Here is a 24,968-nt window from a genome sequence, read left to right as displayed (position 1 = left end):
CCAAAGAGGAACTCCTGAGGGAGTTGAGGTCACGCCCGTGTGGCCAGGGACATGAGCCGGAGGATTTCTGGGGCCAAGCAGGGAATGGGATAGCCCAAGAGGGCCCCTGGCTGATGAACTGCAGCTTTTCCTCCACGGAGCACAAGCAAGGAAACACTCCCCTGTAGGAACAGCACACGCCCTCAGGCAGGGCAGTAGCGTATGAAGAATATTCCAAATCAAGGCAGAAGAGCACAGTGCAGGGCCTCCCATGCTTTGGTATCTGAATCCCTGAGAGCTAATAAAGAACACAGAGGCCCAGGCCTGCCAAAGCAGGATAGGACCTGGGACTTGGTATTTGTACCCAGGTCCTGGGTGATTCTGACACCTGCCAGAGGCTGGGAACCAAGAACATGAGCTCTGGACACAGACTCCATGGATTTGAATCCCAGCTCAGCCACACGCCTCCTCGGCGACTCTGGCAATGCTTGTGATATGGACGTTCTAAGTGTACATATCTCAGAGCTGCTGGGAGGGTGGACTGAGCTGTTACCAGAACAGCACGGAGAACGGTGTCTGGACTGGAAGTTGCACTCTGGGAATGATACCCATTATTCTGACCTGTTTCAGCTGTAGCAGAAAGGTGCCTCTAGAGGAAGACAAAAAATTTAAAGGAAGGGATTTGAGGGTAAAACAGGATTATTTGATACATTTAACCGAGATTTTTACAAAAGCAAACAGAAAATCCTACTCGATTAGCTAGCCTATGCTACCAGCCAGTGAGCAGTTTGAGACGTTTAAGCCAGAAGCTGAGTACCCATGTTGTAAAGAGAGCATCCACAAGAGGAGGGAAAGCTCCATCAGTTTATTAGAGAAAGCTGGGGTGCTCAGCACCCCCACCTCCCCTGGGCTTCCTTCCTAACCTGTCAGCTTGATCCTGGGGCGTGACGGAAGAATGATCAAGGTGTGAATGGCTTCCATATGGGTGCCCTGGCTGCAGCTATTCTGTGGGATACCTGGAAGAACTTGAAGGTGAGACTGGAGAGGCAGTAATCAGGATCCAGATACCGGTTAATATGCAGGGCTGTTTCCACAAATCCAGAACTTCAAGAACTCTCAGACATACTTGGCTGAACCCTGCGAACTCACAATACTCACTGTATTTCATTTCTGATGGGTTAAGGAGAGCTTGGCTTAGGTTAGTGAACTTGAAACTGCAGGCAAAAAATCAAGTGTGGTTAACAAGGTAAATGTTAGATGTGGGCCAAGAGGACTCCTTCTGGGGGACCTGTCCTGGCCTCCTCCGGCTATGTCCCTCTCCATGAGGCACAGGATTTGCAGGACCAGGGAAATGGGGACATCCAGCGCTTGTGTCCCCCCTCTCACCTACCAGACAAGTTCAGGTACCCATCTTAGACCTTGGAATCCCTGTCCAAAATGACCCAAGCCTGCCTCCAAGGCCTACGGAAGGAGCCTTTCCCCTGGGGCCATTTTCACAAAGACGGTGCTGCCCCATGGTGCACACCCTAAGGCCCAAGTGCTGAGTGGCCAAGAAGTGGTGGTTTGCAATATGGTGACACTTGGGAGGTGTGTGCTGGGGTTTCCCTTGTAATGTGGGAAAGAACCAGGTGGCAAGAGAAGAGGCCTAGACCACAGGATGGCCAGCTATGACACCACACTGTGGCACAGACCTGACTCAGAATTCTCAATTTAAACTTGGCCTTCCAGAATGGTATGTCGCGGTTAGGAGGATGGAACGTATGTGGGCTCAGCTTGATTTTTTTTAACCTTGAAATATTAAGACATGGCGCATGGGTCTCCATTTGTATTCCTGCCTCTGGCTTTTACAAATGTTGGGGATGTGCCTGATGGCTAAAGGTATGTACCAGATAGGCCTCAATTGAAATATTGGAGTGTGCCAATTATTACATGCCTTGGGCAATTTACTTGAACTCTCTAATAATATTGATGTTAAGGCCTTTCAATTGCAAGTAAGAATGTCCCAATTCAAACAGACTTCATCATAAATAGGAATTTATTGGTTCTTATAACTGACAAGTCCAGTGGCAAACACCTCAGGCGTGTCTGGATCCGGCAGCCTCACCAGCATCCTCAGCACGTGGTCTCTGCTTCCCTGTGTTAGCTTCCTTCTTGGGCAGGACTACCCATTGTAATAAGCCTACATCCTACTTACCAAGCAATCCCCACAGAAAATTAAAGCTATCACTTTTCTAAAGATCTGGCAAAGTCCAGGGACCTGATGATTGGTTATAAGCCTACCATGAAGGGTCTCAGTCTCTCTCCTCTTAAGTCATGTGGATTGTGGATTAAGAGTCAGGGAAGTGTAGTTCACCAAACAAAAATTAAGATGCGGTTGCTGGGAGAACAACTGAGGCAAAAACCATAGTGGGTTGGTGGGGATTAAATGCTTAGCACTCAAGTTAGCCGCTACTAACACGATCGAGAAAACGCGGATGGACTCAAATCGGGTGTGCGTGTGGAAAATGGAAACACTCATTTTCCAAGCGCCCCAAAATGGAGATTTGGAAATGCCCTGACAAGCTTAGAAGACACACTGGACTTGCGTGTAGGAATCATGCCTTTGGTTGCTGTGGTCGATCCTGCAGTGCCAACCCGTGCCCATCAGCACACCTCTGCCTGAAGAGCTGGGTGTGAAACCAAGCCATGCTCGCCAAGAAGACGCCTCTGCAATTGTGTAGAGAAGTACATGAACCCCCAAATTATTATGTTACTAGATCTGTGGCCAATTTGGGGCAATGTTCAGTCTATCTAACCTGAGATAATCTACTATCACTGATGACTCATCACGACAGTATGTGTTTCCTACTCACCACCTGTAATCTCCAATTACAGGACAATCTTGAATAGGAGGAGCCTTCTTACTTTGATGGAAATTGACCAAGACTATCAATAGGGCTTTAAATGTGCACCTTTGTGGTTTAAGTATTGTGTTCTATTTTTGATGACTGATAAAAATAGGCTATATACCACCATTGAAAATATATTCCCGGCCTTTTATTTTGAAAAATTGCAAACCCACAGAAGTTGAGATAGTAATACTAAAATGTTAATGCTGCCTTCACACAGAGTTTTAATCAAAAACACGCGGCGGCCTCTGCTCTAGGTTAATATCCAGATACCTTCTCCATGCGAAGCAGCCTCAACATTAGTGAGAGGAGCGGTGTCCTCAGGAAGTCTGTGACGACTTTTTTGTAGGGCTTCACTCATCTCATTAGATACTCACGGCCCTGCAAGGCCCTCAGAACAGGATTTATTCCCATTTTACAGAGGAGGAAACAAACTCAGACGCCCAGTGATCTATCTGCTCAAGGTCTCAAGTTAAGTGACCCGGCCAAACCTGAAGCCAAAGACGTCTGACTTCAGTAACTCAACATACTACGGTCACTTGCCTCCCGGATACCCAGTGAAGAGTAAAGCCAGAGCCAAACAGATATGCAAAGCAGTGTTTTAGCCTCATTTTTCTGACAACCTGAAAGCAACTGTTCACCGGGACCCATGTGCATAGCATTATTAACCAGAAGTCTGTTATCAAAAGCATAAAACCACAATGGAAATTGAGTGGGATGATGCACACAGAGGGTATCAAATGTCTGCTAACTGCCCCCCCGATTTGACTTCAATATTTATTGAGTGCTTACTCTGTCCCTGGTATTGTGCTTGGGGATACAGAGCAAATAAGACAAAGATTCTGCCCCTGTGGAGCTCACATTTCTGTAGCTTAATGAACAATCCAGAAGCTGCCAGTGAGAGATTGGTGGGCGGCATCTGGCCCACGTTAGTGTTCTGTTTGGTCCACAGTGTTTAATTTTTGTTTTTATAATAAATCGCCAACTTCTAGCTTCTCTCAAACAAGCAACTTCTGCTGGATTCCTAAATAATAAGTCGCAGCCACCCCTACCCCTCACCCCGGACACCTGCCCTCTAGAGATCACTTCAGTTTCCCCCCATTTTCCACCATCTTACACCCAGGCCATTGTGGCCCCACGCATGCATTTGCATTTTCCCCTTGACATCCATAAGCATTTCAGCCGAAACCCCTGGAGCAAACATATATCCAAACAAGATGATTTCAGATAGCATTAGGTCACTACAAAATAAATAAAGTAAGCTAATGTGACAGGTGTGGTATGATTGGTGGAAAAGGCTACTTCAGACTGGGTGGTCAGGGAGGCTCTCTCTGAAGTGTAATTGAAAGGGAGACCTGAATAATGACAAGCACGACAAGTCTGCCAACAGAAAAGAAAAAGGCTTCCAAGCAGAGGGAAACGCACAAGCACAGCTTCCGCCTGAGGCAGGACAGAACTTGGCTTGGTCAAATCCGTAACAGCAAGGTTGGGGTGGCTAGGAGAGCGGTCACGAGATCACAGAGGAAGGAAGCCAGATTACACAGGACCTTGTAGGCCATGATGAGAATTTTGGATTTTATTCCAAGTGCAATGGGAAGCCTCTGGAAGGTTTTTGCTTGGGAACAATGTGATCTGGTTTACATTTTCAAAAATCACTCTGCTACGTAGAGAGCGACTTAACGAGGCGAGAGAGGAAGCAGGGGGATCAGTGAGGAAGCTACCTTATCACAGTCCAGTAGGTGACAGTGGCTCGGACCAGGATGGTAACAGAAAAGATGGAGAGAAGCAGATTCAGGTATATCCTGAGTCTAACCAAAAGAATTTTCTGATGGAGTGGATGGTAGGAGTGGGAGCATACCGGAGGGATTAATGAAAAAGGGAGTCATTAGGGGTAACTTCAAGGTTGTGCCTTGTTCAAACATTTATGAGTTGGGGATGTCTAGGGGTGGCCCTGATTTTAGGGAGAGAGACAGCAAGAATGTGATTTCAGAGGAATACATTTTGCCAAGATTCAAGTCTCCCTGGATCCTCATTTTCCTTCTCCCACATTCAAGCAGTCTCAAATCCAAAACGTTTGAACTTTGAAATGCCTCATCTCTTACCAACTCTATCCCTTCAATTTCAAATCCATCGCCTACATCCTGATTCAATCCTCTCTCTTGCCTTGACTTTTACAGCAGCGTCTATAGCTATGAATTAACTAGCAAAAAGCACTTAACAGCCACATGTCCCTCTCTCCCACCAGCCATCTCTGATGGCAGCGATCATGTCTTGTTCGTATTTATCTCCAGTGCCTCGTGCAGTGCTGAGCACAGAGCAGGCACCGAAATACCTGACAAACTGAAAAGAGATCCCCTTAAAGAGGATATCACCTTGAAGACAGGAGTCCAATCTTGGATTCCTATGATTCCTCTACCCAACTTAAAGCAGAACCAGATACAACATGTATGATCAAGTTCCAGAAACTTCGCCTTCCCAAGAGATGTATTTCTTCCCCTTTAATTTAGTTTGAAACTACACCGAGTCCCACTTTTACCCGGTAGTTAGTGAGATTGGCCGACAGACAACATATATTACTACTCTTTTCCACTTTTCTTCCAAATCTAGGGACTTTATACGTGCATACCTTCACAATACCTTTCTAATAAGCAGGTCAAGAAAAAAATCATTCTCTATTTTCAAATTAAAAAAACTGAGGCACAGGGGCGCCTGGGTGGCTCAGTTGGTTAAGCGACTGCCTTCGGCTCAGGTCATGATCCTGGAGTCCCTGGATCGAGTCCCGCATCGGGCTCCCTGCTCAGCAGGGAGCCTGCTTCTGCCTCTGACCCTCCCCCCTCTCGTGTGCTCTCTCTCTCTCATTCTCTCTGTCTCAAATAAATTAAAAAAATCTTAAAAAAAAAAACCAAAAAACTGAGGCACAGAATGGAATCCCTTAATTCCTTTTCGATAGAGTTAGGAGCTTCGCCTGGATTAAGACTAGCCCTTCCCTGACACCACACGACAGTTCTGTCACTGAATGGTATCCCAGGCTCCCAACCCTGCCAACACTGCTGGTTAGTACTCAGGTGTCCCCTAGGTTTTGCCTCCACAATTACAAACTCCTTTGGGTACGAGGGTGTGTTGCCACAAGGTCAAGGCCATGTCCTCTCTCTCTTCAATTTACTCTTTCCCTCCGTGCCTGGTGAAGACAGATTCCATCCCTTGGGCCCAGGAGAAAGAGAAGCACCTTGGTTATTAGACTGGGAGGTCAAGTAAGGCCAGGAGTCACAACAGGCAAGAAGAGAGAGAGAGATCAAAGTAAGCAAGAATAGTTTCAATGGGGAAAAGGGAGAGAGGAGCCACCACCGAGAAAATCAGAATACGCCTTTCAAAAGGTTTCCAGCTGGGGAGTAGCTGGGAAGAAAAGTGGCAGCCGTGCTGGCGGCAGCATGCCAGACCCTTCCTGCCAGACCCTCCCAGAGTCATTTCTTCAAGGCACCCAGGCCTCTCAGCGCCTCCTGGGCCTGGGTCAGCTGCTGCTGCAGCCTCTGCCGGGTGCTCTCGTTGGAGGCCCGCTTCAGGAGGCCCTGCATTTCCTCCACCACTGCCCGGTGGCCAGGGGTGTTGTGGAAAAGCCGCACTGCGCGGTCCCCACAGGAGGCCAGAAGCCGGCCGGTGATGTCAAAGGACAAGTCAGCGATACACTCCCCATGGACCTGCTCAAAGCACTCTTCCTTCTCACCCCGCCGGGTGTTGTAGAGATGAATACTGCTGCCACTGGCCAAGGCCAAGACCTGGGCGTCAGGGGAGAGTGCCAGGCGGCATGGCATGGTGCTCGCCTCTCCAAAGCAGCCTGTCCTCAGCAAGTAGGGATCCTGCTGCTTCTTGTATTCCACATCTGTGTCCCACAGTTTCCACGTACCGTCCTTGGAGACCGAGGCCATCCTGCAGCATGGAAAATCACGGCTCTAGCCCCAACACACCCTGGGCAGGGAGGGCACTGGGACGGCATGAGGGGTTCCAGCTAGGAAGCCAACTGCACCACTGGGCCTACTTCCTGCTGAAGGCCAGGCACTCTACCTACTGCAGAGCTGCTACAGAGATAGGCAAAAGGGCCCCGGTTGCCAAGAGGGGCTGAGAGCCACCGGTAAGACGTCAGAGAGGATGCACTCACCTGCGGGAGTCATTGGAGAAAGCGAAGAAGTGGACGGCTGCAGAGTGCCCCTTCAGTTCAAAGGCTCGCACAACCTCCTGGAAGTCGCTTTTTTTCCCAAAGCAGATTTCCCAAACTTTTACATCTGGGGTGAAGCCACACGAGGCCACAAACCTGCCACACAACCAGGTTCCTTTACAACTTAATTTTAAGAGCATCTCATTTCTGCCAACCCACTAAACCTCATTCCTGAGTAAGTTAATAATCATATGTGTAAATAACGCTGTGCCTTTTAAAACCACTTTTATACACAGGACCTCAGTTCATCCTCATGACCACGCTATAAGATACATAATACGCCCACCCCAGCCTTTTAAAAACTATAGATGAAGAGAGACTAAGGACTTGGATCTAGGCATCCAGATTCCACATCGTATGCTCTTTCCACTATTTGAAATTGGCTCTCTGCTCTGTCCCTGGCCACAACTTCTGCCCATCCCAGATGCCAAGTCCCTCCTTCCTCACCTGCTACAGGGGGAGATAGCAGCATGGGTATTGTTCATCTGGTTGGTGTTGATGGTAGACAGCACACGACCTTTCAGATTCCAGATGAGGATAGTCGTGTCACCGGAAGCAGTCATGATGAACTTCCCTGAGAGGGGAGGGGAGGGTGACATGAACTGAGGTCAATAACCTGACCAAGTCTCATTCTCTAAGGAGACACTTACAATGGCCTCTGCTGCCTCAAATATCCATGCTCCTCTCCTAAGCCAAGGGTCCCCACAGATAAGGATTTTGCTCAAGACTGCGGGTCTTACCTGCCTCCCCTGGGGACCTGCTGTGGCTCTGGGACTCCAGGGGAGCCCAGAGCCAGAGCCCCTTTGTCATACTAGGTCTAGCATAACTCTCAGGCAGCGTTAACTCATTCAGCAAATAACTGGTGCTACTTCTTCTAGTCTTAGGTAAGCTCCACTCTCTGAATGCCTCTTACCTGTGTCCGCAATGCCAATGTTGATGATGGGTGCCTTGTGCTTTTTAGGAAAGTCCTCTGGGTTGGCTGTGAAGGTATAGCCCCCATCCTCTCGCTTGGTCATCTTGAAGACACGAAGGGTGTCTCCATTGGCCAGCCAGATGATGAAGGCTCTAGAGACAGGTACCAGACAAGGCACTCGTTCGTTTGGACATGGAAGCCTATGTGTGCCAGTTCCCATGCTAGGCTCTGAGGAAAATCATGGGTCTTCCTTCATGCCCCAGTCCAGCCCTGCAACTTAACCCCTTGGTTCAAAACCTCTTAATACACTTTAGAAGATAGGACTCTCATAGCTTTGGCTCCTCCTGTGTCTCTCTAGAGTTTAGAAAACCATTATAACAGCTTCCAAGATGAATCTGGAGCCAGACTTTGTTTGGTACTTCCCAAGTAGGAACACATCTTCCTCTCTCTGCTTCCCTGCTGTGCAAAATGCAGAGACCTCCAGGGAGCCCCAGGCACTGCTCAAGCTGTCCAGATAGTCTTTCTGCCACCCCCAGGGAGATCCAGGGTCCCCCCTCGCTATTCCAAGTCAGGTATGGGAAGGACATAAGCCTGGAGCTGGGCTTCTGCAGGCAAAGCTGAGTCCCACCTGCAGTCAGGGCTGAAGCGCACCAGGGTGGCATGGTCCAGCTCCACATTGGCTCTCATGCTGCGATGTTCCCGCTGCAGGAAGTCCTTGGTACTCCAGATGCGGACGGTGCGATCATCTGCACAGGTGGCCAGGTACTTGCCATTGCTGCTAAAGTCCATGCAAGATATGTTCCCACTGTGGCTCTAAGGGAAGGGTTGCAGGAAGTATGAACAGGGACCCCTTGGGCAGATGGGGTCTGCTGCCTGGATTAACGGCAAGCTGCTGATGGGATGTGATGAGGAGGCGCAGGATGAGGCATCCCCAGTGATTTTGGTCAGAGGCAGAAGAGTCTGTCATGTGCACAGAATACTAATGAGGAATAGTCTGCGGGGGCGTGGGGGGGCGGGGCGGGGGAGTGTCTCTGTATATGTGTGCTGAGTATGGGTACCCATGTACCTTCAGTGCCCCAGCCAGGAGGCGGTGAGTGAAGTTGTGCTGTTGAGGCTTCTCCTTGCGAATTCGTTGATGCTGTTTCTGCTTCTTGGATCTCAAGGACTTGTCAAGTGGCAATCCATTTGCTTTTTGGCCTATGAGGAGGGGCCGTGTCATCTACCCATTCACTCACTCACTAAGCATTTCTGACCATCTATGATTGGCCAGGCATTGAGCGGAGCAGCAAGACAGGACCAGAGAGGGTCCCAAGCTCGAGAAGACACAGTGATGTGGACAAAAACAGGGGCTTTGGAATCAGACTGGGTTTGGATTGCATCTCTACCACTGAGTGATCTTGAGGAGACTGCTTGCTGTTAGTCCATACAGCACCTCAATGCAAACTAGAAAAGGCGTCGGCGCAGCTCAGTGGGTACACAGCATGGCCAGCCAAGTGCAGAGTGTTGGGCAGACATCCCTAGGTAGGGAAGAACGTGCACAACCAACTCTGGTGGCCCTGGCCTTGGGCAAGTTACTTAATTGCTCTGGGCCCTGGTTTCCTTAAAGAGAAGCTATGATTACCCAACATAAGAATTAAAGGCTCAGAGGACTCCCAGAGAGAACTCAGGGATGAGAGGTGGGTAGTCAACACCTGTTGAGCACCAACCCTGAGCCGGGAATGGTGCCAGCCACTTTTGCATAAAATAGCTATTTTCATTGAGAATCAGGCCAGGTGCAAAGCTGGCATGTGTTAGATTACTGCAGATGCCCCTCAATTCCTACAGGAAATAAACTCCTGAGGCCCAGGTACAGAGACCACCACCATCTGCCCTCTCCAGCCTTGTCCCGCCAGCGCTCTCCTCCCCCTCAGGTCAGAGTCCCATCAAACGCCCTTTGAGAACTGCCTGCCTTCATGCACGTTGCCTTTGCCAGCGATGTTCTTCCTCCCTCCGTGGCCAAACTGACACATCCATCCTTCAAGACCGCACGCCACGTGTTTCCTACTCAGTGAAGATTTCCTTGACCCGCCCCCCCCCCCAAAAAAAGCAAGGCTGACCACTCCCGGCCTTGGGTTTCCCGTTGCTAGTACGGACCTCCTCCCTGAAACCCATTACACTCTATTTTTCACTTACATTTTCGGATGTTCTTCTCCCTTACGCGACAGCGTGCTCCCTAAAGGAAAAATCCACCCCACCCCCCACCTATTGAGAACTAGTCGGAGTGCTTACAAATGCGTGTCCGTCTCCCCTCAGCCCTCCTCGCTTCCCTAAAATAAGGAGCAAGTAGCGCGCTCGAGAGTTTGCAAGCGCTCTCGTAGCAACTCCGGGGAGACGCGGAGGCTGAGCCGGACAGCTCCCTGGCCTCGGCCACCGCGAAAGCGGCAGCGCGGGACCCAGCTTGTAATTACGGGCGCGACCAGCACGGCGAGCCGGAACCTCGTCTCCGGAAGCGAAGTTCACTTCACAGGAGAAACTGAGGCCCCGGGGATCCGCGGCACCCCTGCGGGCCCAAACCGCACGTCCGACCACCGGGAGGCCGGGAGCGAGGTCCCCGCGGGTCGTCCCCACCAGCCCCGTGCCCGCTCCACTAACCGGCGGACCGGCTGCACGTCTCCTCCTCCGCGCGCAGCCAACCCCGCGCTACCGCCGCCGTCGCCACCAGGGCCAGCAACCCGAGAAACAGCGACAGGCCCATCAGCTCCGGCATCTGCGGCAGCTCCATGTTGGCAGGGCGCTGCCACCTCAGCCTCCCACTACGCTGGCGCCGGCACGCCTCCGCGGGGCCGCGCACGCACGCGGGGCGGGGTCTGGCCGTTGGCCCGTCCCGAGGGGCGGGGTCTGGCCGTTGGGCACCGTGGGGGCGGGGCCTGACCGTTGGGGCGTCCCTAGGGGCGGGGCTTGGCCGTTGGCTCGTCTCGCGGGGCGGGGCCTGATCGTTGGAGCGTTCCGAGGGGCGGGGCTCGGCTCTTCTGGTGTTTGGCTTGCGAAGCTCGCTCGAGGGCAAGATCTGAAGGCTCTGCCGAGTCATCCTCTTGAGTAATTTACTGATAATCGTTTATTAAAGGCGCTGTTCCAGCCATCTCCACGGTGGATCCTTTCGAGGAGGCAAGGCGGGGATGAGACCGTCTGGATGGACCAGTGTGTGCCAAGACCAAAGACAGAAGGAAAATCAGGAGGCGGTTGCTAGGATCCAAGAGGAAAGTGATAAGGACCTAGACTTAGGGGTGGCCTGGAGAGTGGAGAGGAACTTGAAAAGATTTTTAACGAGATGTTTTTATTTTGAAATTATAGATTCACAAGGAGTTTGGGAAAGCCAACAGGAAGGTTCCCCGTACCTTCACCCGGTTTCCTCCAGTGGTAACGTCTCACGTAGCAATAGTGCGATACCAAAACCGGGAAATTGGCATTGATACGGTCTACAGAGCTAATTGATAGGATTTGAATTAGACCTGCTTGGCTGGAAAGAGAGTGTTCTCAGAACAAGGAGCAGTGCCCCGTGGGCCTCCCAGCCCTGCAGCGCAGAGTGAGTTGAAATACCAGGGTCAGGGATTCCAGATTCAAAGGTTTCCGTGCCCACCAGGGAACCTCTCCTGAGAGTGCAGGTTCTCGGGCCTTTAGAAGGACCCTCTAAAGAGAAGGGCTGGTGCAGAGACCAGGTGACAGACAGATACATCCATAAGCTCGGTTGAGGACATAGATCCAGTCAGAGAGCAGATGGAGTGTGGCCTCATTTCCTTCCCTTTTGTCCTTGGTCCGGGGCGGGGGGGGGGGGGGGGGGGGCGGGGGGGAGGTTGTCATTGACTCAGCTGTGGGCAGTGGGGTGGGGACAGCTGGGAGGGGGTGTCCAGAACATCCTGGGGCTTTTCCTCCTTAATTTGCTATTTAGAACTGTAGACCAGCCATGAACCACTATATCACCTAGAGACAAAGCTATACTTTTTTTTTTTTAGTTTATTTATTTAAGCAATCTCTACACCCAACGTGGGGCTCAAACTCAACGACCCTAAGATCAAGAGTCAAATGCTCCTCTGACTGAGCCAGCCAGGTGTCCCGACAAAGCTGTACTTTTAAGAACTTCATTCACCGAGCATTTTGCATGTGACATTTATTGATCCGGGAGCTTTGTATTTAATTTAATCTCCCATTCCCATCCCACAGATTAGGAAACTGATGCTCTAGGAGGTGCTCATTAATTGACTTTCCAGATCACACAGGAGAAGAGTGAACGTGGCAACACATGCAGGTCTGTCTGTGACTCCAATCTTTTGATGTGGGGGACAAGGAGAAGAAAAAAATAGGGCTCTGTGGACAGCTCAGTCAAGGCTACAGAATTCTTCCACATCAGTTTAGTTGATTTTTCTAGCAGCCTCTAAGGCCAGTGATGCTATGAAATTAAACAAATGAAAAAAAAAATTAGGCTCAGGTCAAGTGACTTACCCAAGGTCAACAAGGAAGCAAGAGATACAACTCATTGGGGTGGGTGGTAAACCGGGGTCCACTACACTCCAAGACCCATCCTCCTCCTACCTCGCCACTCAGTGGTGATAAGGCCTGGCTCTTACCCTCAAGTGTCACAGTTGGAAGCCAAGGTTAGCTTGTGGAAGGACAACCAATGACACAAAGCAGGACTTGGGAAGGCTGGGCAGACCAGGGAAGGAGCTCTACTGGGAGCTCTACCAATGGGTTTTCAGGGGCAGTGAGACTTGGCTGTATGGCCGTGGCCCAGCATCATTGTAAATGTAAATTCTTAGACTCCATCCCAGACCTGTTGACTCAGAAATTCTGGAGGTGGGGTCCCCCGGCAATCTGTATTTTAAAAAGCCCCACTGGCTAAGTGATTCTGATGCATAGTACGGTTTAAGATCCACCAATTTAGGGGTGCCTGGGTGGCTCAGTCGTTAAGCGTCTGCCTTCAGTTCAGGTCATAATCCCAGGGTTCTGGGATCGAGCCCCACATCGGGCTCCCTGCTCCGTGGAAAGCCTGCTTCTCTCTCTCCCACTCCCCCTGCTTGTATTCCCTCTCTCGCTGTGTCTCTGTCAAATAAATAAATAAAATCTTAAAAAAAAAAAAGATCCACCAATTTAACTAACTTGAGCTCCAGACACTTGTTATTTGCAGCTCAAAGCATCTTCTTACAGTGGTTCTTAACCTTGGTTGCATATTGGAATCACTTAAGAAATGCTGGTGGTCGAACCTTCCACACGGAAGGCTTCTGATTTAATTGGTCTAGACTGGGTCTGGTCGTGAAGATTTTTTAAAGCACGTTATTCAAGTGCACATTTAAGTTTGAAAAGCAGCTGTCAGGGATACAGCCAACTAATACAAGACTATACGTAGAAGGGGATGTTCTGTTGGACCAGGGTGGTGGCTGTGGGGATGGATGCCTACGAGGTCACCTGGCCAGGCCTTGATAACAGGTACCACAGGGCAGTGGGATGTTGACAGGAGCTGAAGATGACTGTTTCCAGCTTGTATAAGTGTCTGGATGGTGGCACCCTTCCTGGGGATGGGGAACACGAAGAGGACCAGCTTTGAGGAGGAAGACTGTGGGCTATGGTCTCAGAAATGATGAGTTCTGGGACACCTGAGTGGCTTAGTCGTTAAGCATCTGCCTTCGGCTCAGGTCATGATCCCGGGGTCCTGGGATCGAGCCCCGCATCAGGCTCCCTGCTCTGCGGGAAGCCTGTTTCTCCATCTGCTGTTCCCCCTGCTTATGCTCTCTCTCTCTCTCACTGTCAAATAAATAAAATCTTAAAAAAAAAAAAAAAAGAAATGATGAGTTCTGTTTTGGTTCCTTCGAGGTAAAGGGAGCTGTGAAACATCAAGAAGGGAGGGGTTAGGGTGGCAGTTGGATATGTGCTTTTGTAGCTCCAGGGGCAAAGCAGGGCAGATCCAGAAGAGTGGATCCTCGGCAGAGAGGCCAAAGGGAATGCTGTTACCTGGGGCTTGCCACAAAGTAAGAAGGAAGTGGGCCAGGAAGGGTCAGGCGGAAGAAGAGGCTCCCACAGCAGGCCCTGGGAAGGCACTGTCAGGGAGGAGGGAGAGCCTGGAGAGAATTCTGGATTCATGAGGAAAGGGTGGTTCTAGAATGAGGTCCAAGCTGGGGCGCCTGGGTGGCTCAGTTGGTTAGGCGTCTGTCTTCAGCTCAGGTCATGATCCCAGAGTCCTGGAACTGAGCCCCTCGCCAGGCTCCCTGCTCAGTGTGGGGTGGGGGGGTCATCTGCTGCTCCCTCTCCTTCTGTCCCTCTGCTCTCTCTCTCAGATAAAATCTTTTAAAAAAAATGAGATCCAAGGGCCCAGGGGAAGGCAGGAAGAGCACTGCAAATTTGGATTTGGCAATGAGGGAGTCAAGTGACCTTAGTAACAGCGACTCAGTTTGGGGTGAGGCTGGGGTGGAAGTGGGGAGGAGGAGACCAAAGATGGGGTGAGTGGGAGGGGAGGAGAGAGGGAGAGCAAGTATAGATAGCTCTCTCAAGGAAAAGTGGCATCTAGTGGGGGGACACAGGGTCAAGGGGGGTCAAGGGGATGTCTTATGGGGACATTCCTGGGAGGGTGTGCGTGGGGGAAAAACAGCAAAGCACACCGTTAGGATTTTTTTTTTTTAAAGATTTTATTTATTTGACAGAGACACAGCGAGAGAGGGAACACAAGCAGGGGGGAGTGGGAGAGGGAGAAGCAGGCTCCCCGCTGAGCAGGGAGCCCGATGTGGGGCTCGATCCCAGGACCCTGGGATCGTGACCCGAGCCGAAGGCAGACGCTTAACGACTGAGCCACCCGGGTGCCCCCACCGTTAGGATTTTACCTCTCAGCCACTTCAAACCTTTGTCTGCAGCAACAGATAGCCCTCCAGGCCTGGGTGCACCTGTTCCCTGCACCGTAGAGAGAGCTGGGTAAAAGCAGAGACTAGAGTCAGACAGTAACCAAGCAGCCCTGGGCTAGTTAACCTCTCTGTGCCTCAACTTTTCATCTGTGAAATGGGGATTATAAATAATTACGCTAACTTTTTTTTAATATTTTATTTATTTGATGGATAGCACAAGCAGGCAGAGAAGCAGGCAGAGGGAAACGGAGAGGCAGGCTCTCCACTGAGCAGGGAGCCCGATGTGGGACTTGATCCCAGGATCCCGGGATCATGACCTGAGCCGAAGGCAGACGCTTAACGACTGAGCCACCCAGGCGCCCGTGATGACTCTTATAGAGTGCGTTATGCCAGTCACTGTTGTAAGTACTTTATATATATTTACCCTGAAATCCTCACAACTGGCCCTTAGAGGTAGATGTTAATATACAATAAGTGAGTTCATATACGTATATAAAGTACTTCAAATAGTGCTTGGCACAGAGTAAACATTAGATGAGTGTGTAGTTAGTATTGTTATCTGTGTTGTGATTCCACACAAATGAGGGGAAGTCAATGGCCACAGAAGCATCTGTGGAAGTCCTGAGATGTAAGAGGCTTGAATCAGCCCCATGAGGAGAGGGATCCGGCAGCGAACAGAATCCCCAGCACCAAGACCATCGTCTGGTTCCCGGCGGGCCCTCAGAAAAGATTTGTTCAAAGCTCAATAAAAGAATCAGTGAAATACTGGGGCCACTCACCCCAATTCCCCATCCGAAGTATCAGTTCCTTCTAAGACATCCCAACCAAGTGGCCGCCCCCCCTCCCGCTTGCACATCTCGCCTAATGGGGAGGTCACCACCCCTGGTGGCAGTCTGTTCTCCTTCTGGATGGTTCCAGCGGAGGGCCCTGTCCCTTCTACTCCTTGGCTTGGCTCTGCCCTCTTCCAGCTTGGAAGGTGGTAAGCCTTTCTGAACCTTTTCCTAGTCATGGAGAGAGGAATTCCAGGACGAGTGTCTGTCCTCTCTGAGCAGGATGATAGCAACAGCTTAAAACTGGTTTCCCTGCTTCTGTCCTTGCCCCACTGTGGCCTATTCTTGGCTTTGCACCCGGAGGGATTCTGTTAAGAACTTACATCTGACCTTGTCCCACCTCTACTCAAAACCTTCCAGTGGCTTCTAGCTCAGAGGAAAAGCTAAGGTCCTTTCAAGGCCACCTCCCACTGCCAGCTGGCTCTCTTTCCATCCCAGAGTGAGACACACTGACAGTCCCCAACAGTTTTTGGTTTTATTGGCAAGAATTCTTTACAAAATCCACACACACGCATCCACACGCACACAAGATGCCTGCCCCTGGTTTGGCTACCCCTCTGCCCTGCTCTCTCCTGGGATCAGACCTTCCTGGCCTCACCCAGGGATGCCATCCTACAGCACCCCACCCCACACTGGGCAACCAGCGAAGGAGCAGAGAGTGGGAACCTCCTTTTCTGCCTGTGTCCTACCCGGGGGAGGCGGGAAGCAGGTGGGGGAGGCAAGGAAAGAGGATCATCCCCCTTCCTCCTCCAAGCTCCCTGAGTTGCCAGCTTGAGCTCCAAGTGTCACAGCTGCTAAGGCCTTGGGATCATCATCTGGTTGAAGCTTCTCCAGCCCCATTTTGCAGACTGGAAAATGGAGGTCCCAAGAGTGAGCACGAGTCCCCCAGGTCACAGTGTTCGTTGCTGGTGGGGCAGCGACTAGAACGTAGCTCTTCCTGGCTTTCAGGAGGTGGAAGAGATTTGGGCCCTGCCAGACCCTCAGGCAAGGGGACAGCCAGGGCCTGGGGCAGGAAGGGAGTGCCCAGAAGTTGTCCCTGGAGCCCACGCCCAGGGAAAGCAGCCCCGGGGCCGCTGAGTGAGTGGCAGTGTCTGGCCAGCACTATAAAGGTTTACCAAGGGTGCCCTCTGTGACCGCCCGTGTGGCCTGCTCAGGTATACAGCCTGGATCTGTCAGGATGCTCGTAGATGTGCTCAGCTGGCGGAGAGAGTTCAAGACAGCTGGGGAAAGAGAATGAGAGAGAGAGAGAGGGAGAGATACCTCCTGGGGTCTAGGCCCTTCCTCCGGATGCTGAAGACGAAGGGATGAGGGAGAGATACTAGCTGGCAGGACCGTCAGCCCTTCTCAGGACTCTGTCTGCAGGTGTCCTGGAGGCCGGAAAACCATCCAAGGTACGTGGTGGGATGGCCAAAACTTTAGGCTATTCTGAAAGCAGGCTGGACCTGTGGTCTGAGCAGAGTGGACCTTCCTGGACGTTCCTGGACATTCTGGTGGGCAGGGGGGTGGCTCACGTACTTGGCCGGAGAGCGGGCAGGGAGCAGTACTGGTCCAGCCAAGCCAGGGAGGTCTGGCGGAGGCTCTGCAAGCTTGCAGTGGACACCATCCCATTGAAGGACTCGAACAGAGGCCGAATGAGGACGCTGAACTGGGCTCAGGTCAAGGAGCAGGCCTGTTGATCAGCCAGGACCCTCACCCAGCTCATGTGTAGCCCTGACATCTGGCCCAAACCCCGGGAAGGTCCTGGCCACGGTGGCACCTTGAACTTGGAGGCCTCCCACTGCAGCCACCCTCCCATCCTGCCACGGCCTGCCCGGCCCCTCTATGCCATCTTCTGGGCTACGCTATCCCTTGTCCCTGAGCTTCCTGTCCCAGCTCAGCCAAGAGCTTGACCAGGTAAGGGAGTGAGAGATTCCACGTCTTCTTCAGGAGCCACCCCGCTCACGCGACTCAGACTTGAGGTTCTCCCAAACTCCCCTTGGGACATTCTGTGGGCAGGGCTGTGGTCCCCTCACCCAGGGGCTCCTCCCTCGGTTTCCCTCTGCTCCCAGCGAATCACTGGGCACTCCTGCCGGCCAAGACGCCACGGGCCTGGAAGGAGGGGGCAGAACCTGTGTCCCTTCCCCTGGGCTCAGCTCAGAGCCCCTGCCTGGCCTGTCTGACTGCCGCGTTCCCCCCACCCCCACCCCCCACCGGCCGAGGGAGGATACCACCCAGAACTTCCAGTTGTGCAGCGTCCGGGTACGGACGTAGTCGTCAAACATGTCTCGCATCTGGTCGAAACGCTGGTGTGTGATGGGCACCCCAGTAGCAGGCAGCTGTTGCTGGCACAGGCTGGGGGCAGGGGGCCGGTCAGGGCTGGGGAGCCGCGCGGCATGCCCCGGGCCCCAGCGCCCACAGGCCCCCCGCCTACTTAATGGCAGCGTTGAGCTCCTCGATCTGGTCCCGTAGCTGCTGGGCCTCCTCCTGCAAGGCCGCGCGCTCCTGCTGCAGCATGGCGATGTACTCGGCTGTCTTCTGCAGCGTGGTTGCTTTGCTCACCTGCAGGCATCACCAGGGTGGGCTCAGGTGCTGGAGGTGGCCCCACTCTGGGGCCCACTGAGGCACTGGGTGGGAGGAGGAAACTGGGTGTCCAGAGGGTCCTGAGATTTGGTCTTGGGCGGGGCAGGGGGTGGGGGGTGGGGTCAACGAAGGAGCCCTGCGGTTCTGGGGTGCCGGCCTGGGCTGGGGGCTCACCTTGATGCTGGGCTGGGCGCTGAGTGTGCTCACTAGCCCGTGCAGGGTGTCAAACCCCAGCTTGATGTTGAAGCGCCGCTTCTGCTCTGCAGAGATGTGGGTGATGCGCCGGTTCTCAGTCTTGGGGGGCAGACAGTGGGGTGAGCCTAGGAAGGAGCATGGAAGGGCCTAGGGGTAGCAAACAGATCTCGGGGTGAGGGAAAGGTGCCACCTTGTTGTTGTCTGGACGGCCCCGGCTTAGGATGGGTTGAGGGGGAGAGACGCAGACACTCAGAGTCCCCGGGCCCCGCATGGAGCTGAGCTCCCCAGACAGCCGTCGCTCACCACCTGTGGCAGGGACAGACAGAGACCCACAGAGAGACCGACACAGGGGAGAGGGTCCCATTGCCCTGTCCCGCTCATCCTGGCCTCAGATGTAGTCCCCCCTTCTTCCTTCCCCTCCACCCCCTGGAGTCCCCCAAGCCCTGCAAGCCTCTTTACCGCTGTGCGCTGGGGGCGAGAGCCGCTCCGCTTTGGGGACAATCAGGGGCCTGGGAGGGGCCAGTGTGGCCGGGCCTGGAGGTGGCTGGGGCGGTGTGGGGGCCGGGGTCGGGGGTAGAAAGGTGCAGGGGAATTCAGGGGCCGTCTCCTGCTGGAGTGGAGAAGGGTGGAGAGTTGGGGTGAAGCCCTGGGTCCCCCCTCACCTCCCAGTGCCCGCCATCTTACCGGGGACCCTGAGGGCCGGAGGAGGGTGCTGGACACAAGTGCTGGTTCCAGGGTCTGCTCGGGCTTCGCTGTGCATGGGCAGAAGTGTGAGGGCCACTGGGGCCAGCCTCAACCCCGTCATTTCCAAAGACCCCCTCCCTCCCCTCCAAAAAAGCCCACTCCCCTCTTGGGTTCAGGGCCCATGTCCCTAATTCCTCCCCACTTCTCCACACCCCCCCAGCAGAGCCTGAGCCTGCCCCTTAAACCTTCACCCTCTGCTCCCATAGGCTCCCCACTTCCACATCTGAGGTCCCCACCTTCCCCTCTGTGGACCCGGTTCTCCCCATCTCACCTGCTGTGAGCAGCTGCGTGAGGCAGGGGTTGCTGCCCCCGGCAGTGACGGTGGGGTTGGCAATGGCAGGGGCCAAAGTCGGGGGGCTGGGCTTCCGCCCTCTAGGGGATGGGGTGGGGGGCCTGCCTCTGGGCCGCATGCCTTGGGGCACTGTGAAGTGGGGCCCAAATGTGGGCTCCAGATACCCTGAGGGCAGAAGGTCTATGGGGAAGGGGCCAGGGGCCGGGCCTGGACCCGGCTGTGGGGTGGGTGGGAAGGCAGTGGGAGCAGGCAGTGGGGACACTCCTGGGCCCTGGGGGACAGTGGAGAAGGGGAATCTGGGAGAGAAGAGAGGCTCTTCCGGCAGCAAAGCAGGGGGAGGAGCCATGGGAGGGAAGGTGGGTGGGGGACAGGGCTCCAGGCCAGGCCCCTTGGCAAGGGCCCGGTATTGGAGGAGGGGTGGGGGGACTGGCGGAGGTGGGAGCTTGGGCTTGGGGTCTTCAGGAAGGAGGAAATCAGAGTTCAGGAAGGCACTGGAGTCCAGGGGGCCAGGGCAGCTGCTCCGGGCCTGGTTGGGGGACAGACAGAGCAGGGGAGAGAGCTGGTCTTGGCAGCCACTCCGGCAGCCTCTTGACCTGGCTGAGCTCTGGACTGGGCACTGGGAGAGATAGGAGAAATGATCCCTGCTGTCCCTCCCCCGACCCACACCCACACACCAAGGGAAACTGCAGTCTAATGAGGGGAGGGATTGGAACACACGTATGCACAAATTAGGCCTGAGAAAGAGTATCAATCTTCCTGCCCATCTTTTCATTTGCCAGATTAATTATTCCATCCAGCCACCAATCCATCCACTAACCCATCTGTCCTCCATTCACCTATTTGTCCTCTCACCTGCGAGCTAACTCATCCACCCATCTCTCCACCAGCCCACCAGTTATTAGCCCATTCACCAATCTATCTGACCGTCTCTACTTCATTCATCCATCAACCCATCCATAATCCTCTACCTATCCACCATCTGTTCACTGACCAGCCACTTCTTCAGCCACCAGCCTATTCACTGACCCACCAAACTATTCATCTACAAATCCATCTACAGCCCATCCATCCAACCGACCACTCACCTACCCATATGGACACCAACCCATGTAAGCATCCACCCTCAACTACAACCCATCTATCCACTCACCAACACACCCCTCCATCTACACACTCACTCACTGGCTCATTAGCTCAGTCATTGGGCAACGATTTAGCCAGTACTGCTCAGGTGCTTGAACTGTGCCAGGTAAGCCTGAGCAAGGCTTAGTTAGCTCTTTCAGCGAGGAGCTCGCTGTCTAGTTGAAGAGACCTCTCAACAATGAACTACAAGAGTGCCTGAACAGTCTGATGACAGAAGGAAAAGGCGTCTGACAGAGCAGCAGGGAGGCGACCTCCAAATTGAGCCTGCGGCTGCGGGTTCCTCATCCAAAATGGCAGCTTCACTGTGTCCTAAACACTCACACTGAGCTTCCTGTCTCCGTGTGCTCCTTTGTGCTTCTCCTCCCATCTGGCTTGCCCTCTACCAGTCTCTTCTTCTGTCCAAACCCAACCCATTCACTAAGCCCAGAACCTCCCCTCCTCCAGAAAGCCTTCCATAAGCAACCCGGTCCTGGGTGGTGTCCTCCTCCATGCCCTCCCCTCTCCACTGCCCCCCCCCCCGGCCGCTGCCCTCAGCCTCCCCTCTATAACCACCTGGTCCAGTTCTGCTTCACGAGGCTCCTTCCTCCTGAGCTGAATTGCTGCCTCTCAGAGGGCAGAGATGGGGTCTCTCTCCCCCTCCAGTCCCTCTCAGTCGACCAGGCACAGGACTGGGTACTCGGGAATTACCCTATCTCCCAGACAGGGGCAGGTGAGCTAGGCAGGGCTGAGTGGGGTGGGGGCGGGAGCTCACCTGCAGGCGGTTATGCCCTGAGAGGTGGGTCACACCCGACGAGGCAGGGGGCACCTCTGAGCCCAAGATCCCACTGCTGAAGAAAGGGTCAGCCATGGGGCCAAAGCTGGGGGGCTCTGGGAAGTGTGAGGGCGTGGGCGTCGGTGGGGGGCGGTAGCTGGTGAAGAAATCTGTAATTCAGACATACAAGGCGGTGGCAGTTAGGGATAAGGCCAGGCGTGGCTGGAAGCAGTGGGAGGAGAGTGGGCCTCGTGCCCTGTCCCCAGGCTGGGCTGGCCTGGCTGGCAATGAGATCAGGGGGAGGCGGGCGGGGGGGGCTTCTACAGGAGATTGTGAAATTGGGAGAGTTTCTGTCTCACTCAGGGGAAGCAGCAACAGAGGTTTGGTGGGATGGGCCTGCACCCTGGACAGCAGAGGCCGGGTCGGGGTGTGAGTAGAACCCCAGGGAATAGTCCTCCCACCGAGCCTTACACTTGGCTCATGGGGTCCTCTTCCCCATCCCAGGCCCAGGCCCTCCCCTCTCCCCCTCCTGTTACCAACTCTGCTGGGGCCATAGAAAGGGGCAGGGTAATAGAGCCCGCCAGTGAGGGAAAGGGGTGAGGTGCACAGGGCGGAGGTCTGGGATAGGGAAGAGCCCCAGGGTAATGGGAGTTCAAGGGGTGAGCTAGAGGTGAGATGGGTCAGGAGGTCAGTGGGTCTGGGACAAGTTGGTTTGTTGGAAGGTCAAGTGGGGCCTCAAAAGTAGAGCCCGGGAGTGGGGTGAAGGACTAAGGGGGTCATAGCAGGGGTCAGAGGGTGGGCTCAGAGTGGGGGCAGGGGTGGGGGGCGCTGGAAAGCCTCAAAGAGCTGGCCGGGGGGGGCAGCCAGATTGTCTGAGGTGCGGGTTGTGTAAGCCCCAGGCTATTCTGGTTTTGGGAAGCAGCTGCCTGTGGCCTAACCACATCCCGGGCCTGGGCGCCACCCGCCCACCCGCTCCCTTCCGGGCACCTTTCTCTGACCCTGACCAGCCTTTGGTCTGAACCAGCTCCCAAGGCCTCTTGGTCTGGCCTGACCCAGCCACACAAGGCCCATCCAAGGCCCTGGCTCCCCAGCCAGGGAAGCTGGTCAGGCCTCTCTCCCAAAGGCCACCTTGAAGGAGACCCAGGAATGGGACAGATAAGCCCACACCCAACCCGGAGCCTGATGGAGTTAAACTTTGTATGTGCATCTTATGTGAGTCTGGTGCCCGTGTCACTGGAAGGTTGTCGCTCTGTGGGTGTCAGTGTGTGGTCTCATGCAGGATCCATCTCTGCTATGTGTCCCCGTGTCTGTAGCTCTGTCTGAGTCGGTGTGTGCCTACCTTGATGTGAGGCCCTCTGCAGGCGCACGTCGGCTCTGTGCCCGGGTGTGTGTGTTTGTGTGTGTGTGTGTGTGTGAGCTTGCACGCGCTCATGTGGGTCTTTCTTGACCACCTGATCAGAAAGGATCTTCTTGTCCTACTGCCTCCCTTTAACCGAGGGACTGGGTGGCAGAGGGTGAGTGGTCACTGATCCTCTATCCCCCCAGCCCCCAGAGACTGTGGGCCTCATCACTAGGCCCCTTGAGGCCTAGGCTCTAGAACGAGCCACGTAGGGGGGCCTGTTCCCCCCTCACTGCTGCTGCCTCCTCCCCAGTGCTCTGCAGGGCTCATGGGGTACCGAGCCCAGTCACCACCCCCCCCCGCCATAGTTTGCCCTCAACTGTCCCTTCCCCCTTGAGAGAAGTTGCTTTGTAGCCCTAGCCGGCCACCCACGGAGCCCTAGTTCCCCCCAGCTTCTGTCCCCCCTTTGATCTATATCCCCTCCCTGAGACCCTCTCCTACTCCAATCCCCCTCCCCTTCCTTGAATACTCCGCCCCAAGCCCCCTCCCTCGGTAGAGTTCCAGCCCGTCCCTGGGTTTCCTCTCTAGTGAGGAGCCCTGGGGGACAATCGAGGCAGTAGCCCTGGTGGCCCTGGTGCTCCCGGCCCTCCCTGTGTGTGCAGCGCCAGGGGGCCACACTAGCCACCTCCTCTGCATCACCCACATCCCCTACCTTTGGTTGCCCATGCTCACCGCCCCCCAGCAGCCACCCTGGATTGAGAGAAGTGGCTTCCTAGCCCCCAATTTGGCGGAGTCCGGGCAAGAGGCGGTTTCCTACCTGTGGCGGGGGTACGTGTGCCCAGACAGGACCACTGCCCTCCCAGACTGGTCTGCTCCCTGGGCTCTGCCATCAACACTTCTGCCCCCACGGCCCCCACCCTGCCCAGGGCTGAGGCAGGGGTGGGGGTGGTTCCTCATTCCCTAGTGCCCGCCCCACCTCTTGACTGACAGGCCCAGGACCCTATGCAGAAGAAGCGGAGGGGTCATGGGAACTAAGCCTTTATCCCAGAAACCCCCTTCCTACCCCCTGGGCCTGGGCTGAGACAGGCCAAGCCTCTATGGCTACCTGACCCCTAACAGGGTCCAGAGTCCCCTGTTCGTATGATTGTCGGGGACAGTCTCCAGGATCTAAGCTAAGTAAAAGAAGCAATGTCAGGCAGTCTATTGTGAAAACAAAAAGAGACATTTGTCCACAGGTGCTCATGCAGACACGGGTATCTCTGGGAGGACACAAGAAACCAGTGACCTAGCAGCCCTAGGGTCAGGGAGAGGGAGGCACAGAAACACATTACTAAAAAAATAAAAAATAAAAGAAATAAAATAATAAAAATGCTTTACAAGATAAAATTCCTGGGATTTTCTTAAAAACCACTAAGGAAGGAGAAGTGGGTGAGGCCTCCATGAAACCAGATCGGTCAAGGGTTGATACATATTGAAGTCGGTGATGGTTACAGGAGGCTTCAGTGAACCACTCTCTCTCTCTCTGTGTATGTTTGGAATGTTCTTTTTAATTTATTTAAAGATTTTATTTGTTTATATTTATTTGAGAGAGAGAGAGAGAGAGAGAGAGCACGACTGCGGGGAGGGGCAGAGGGAGAAGGAGAAGCAGACTCTCTGAGCTGAGCAGGGGGCCCGAGGTGGGGCTCGATCCCAGGACCCCAGGATCATGACCTGAGCCCAAGGCAGACGCTTAACCGACTGAGCCACCCAGGCGCCCCTGGAATGTTCTTTAATAGTTTTTAAAGGGAATTATGTAAATAATAAACGGGCCCAAACAAATCAAAGTCCCTTTCTCTCCTGAGATTCCCAACATCCCTACTTTCCTGGGCCCTGGCGCCTGCTCAGGTGCCCAGTCTGGCCCTGCTCTCACCTGAGGCCACGTCAATTGCATCCCAAGTCCGGGCAAAGGGAGACCAGGAAGGGCCCTCAGAGATCACTTAGACCATCCGTCCTCCCGGAGGGGTCTGGGACGCACCTGAGGGCCGGTGGTCATCCGGGGACTTTCCTCACGCTGGCCCGGCCTACAACCCCACCCAACAGGGGGCGCTGCCTCACCTGAGATCTCCATGAAGTCGTCCAGGCTGGGCTGCAGGGGCGTCAGGTCCGGCTGGATCATGTCAGCATTGCCCACGTAGGCTGGAGGGGGCAGGGGTGCCATCAGGAGCGGCCGGCGGGGTGGAGTGGGGCCGCCCAACCTCTGGCCACCCTCCCTTGGCCGCCCGGATT

General features: G+C 54.1%; 2 protein-coding genes across 7 annotated transcripts in view; both read right to left on the bottom strand.

Annotated features, from left to right (window-relative positions):
* Positions 1–2,993: 2,993 nt before the first annotated feature.
* On the bottom strand, positions 2,994–10,754 carry TBL2 (transducin beta like 2). Its single transcript, XM_045875547.3, has 7 exons — positions 10,622–10,754; positions 9,057–9,187; positions 8,619–8,803; positions 7,991–8,142; positions 7,525–7,651; positions 7,021–7,173; positions 2,994–6,791 (listed from the first exon to the last, which is right to left on the bottom strand). The coding sequence occupies exons 1-7, from the start codon at positions 10,749–10,751 to the stop codon at positions 6,329–6,331; spliced, it is 1,341 nt and encodes a 446-aa protein (XP_045731503.1). The 5' UTR covers positions 10,752–10,754; the 3' UTR covers positions 2,994–6,328.
* The window catches only part of MLXIPL (MLX interacting protein like), a 38,969-nt gene continuing 23,076 nt past the window's right edge, over positions 9,076–24,968 (bottom strand). The window contains exons 7-19 of one of the 6 annotated variants that reach the window (XR_010411985.1): positions 24,798–24,878; positions 21,365–21,534; positions 19,450–19,996; positions 19,119–19,186; positions 18,894–19,044; positions 18,625–18,740; positions 18,414–18,533; positions 18,091–18,218; positions 17,888–18,011; positions 17,196–17,325; positions 16,796–16,900; positions 10,622–14,916; positions 9,076–9,187 (exon numbers count right to left, since the gene is read on the bottom strand). Coding sequence is in view for 3 of the 6 variants with exons in the window: in XM_064593128.1 (XP_064449198.1) it covers positions 16,413–16,528; positions 16,796–16,900; positions 17,196–17,325; positions 17,888–18,011; positions 18,091–18,218; positions 18,414–18,533; positions 18,625–18,740; positions 18,894–19,044; positions 19,119–19,186; positions 19,450–20,086; positions 21,365–21,534; positions 24,798–24,878 (1,946 nt within the window). In the remaining 3 variants the exon portion in view is untranslated. Of the gene's footprint in view, positions 9,188–10,621; positions 14,917–16,141; positions 16,901–17,195; positions 17,326–17,887; positions 18,012–18,090; positions 18,284–18,413; positions 18,560–18,624; positions 18,741–18,893; positions 19,045–19,118; positions 19,187–19,449; positions 20,087–21,364; positions 21,535–24,797; positions 24,879–24,968 lie in introns of those variants that run through there. The other 5 variants (XM_064593128.1, XM_064593127.1, XM_045875543.3 and 2 more) reach the window with 5 other exon arrangements.

Source organism: Mirounga angustirostris, unplaced genomic scaffold (assembly GCF_029215605.1).
Source record: "Mirounga angustirostris isolate CCGP_5_RB_7025 unplaced genomic scaffold, mMirAng1.0.hap1 SCAF_5, whole genome shotgun sequence".
Classification (NCBI taxonomy): Eukaryota; Metazoa; Chordata; class Mammalia; order Carnivora; family Phocidae; genus Mirounga; species Mirounga angustirostris.
Note: the sequence above shows the minus strand (reverse complement) of the source record. Positions and strands in the feature narration are given on the sequence as shown.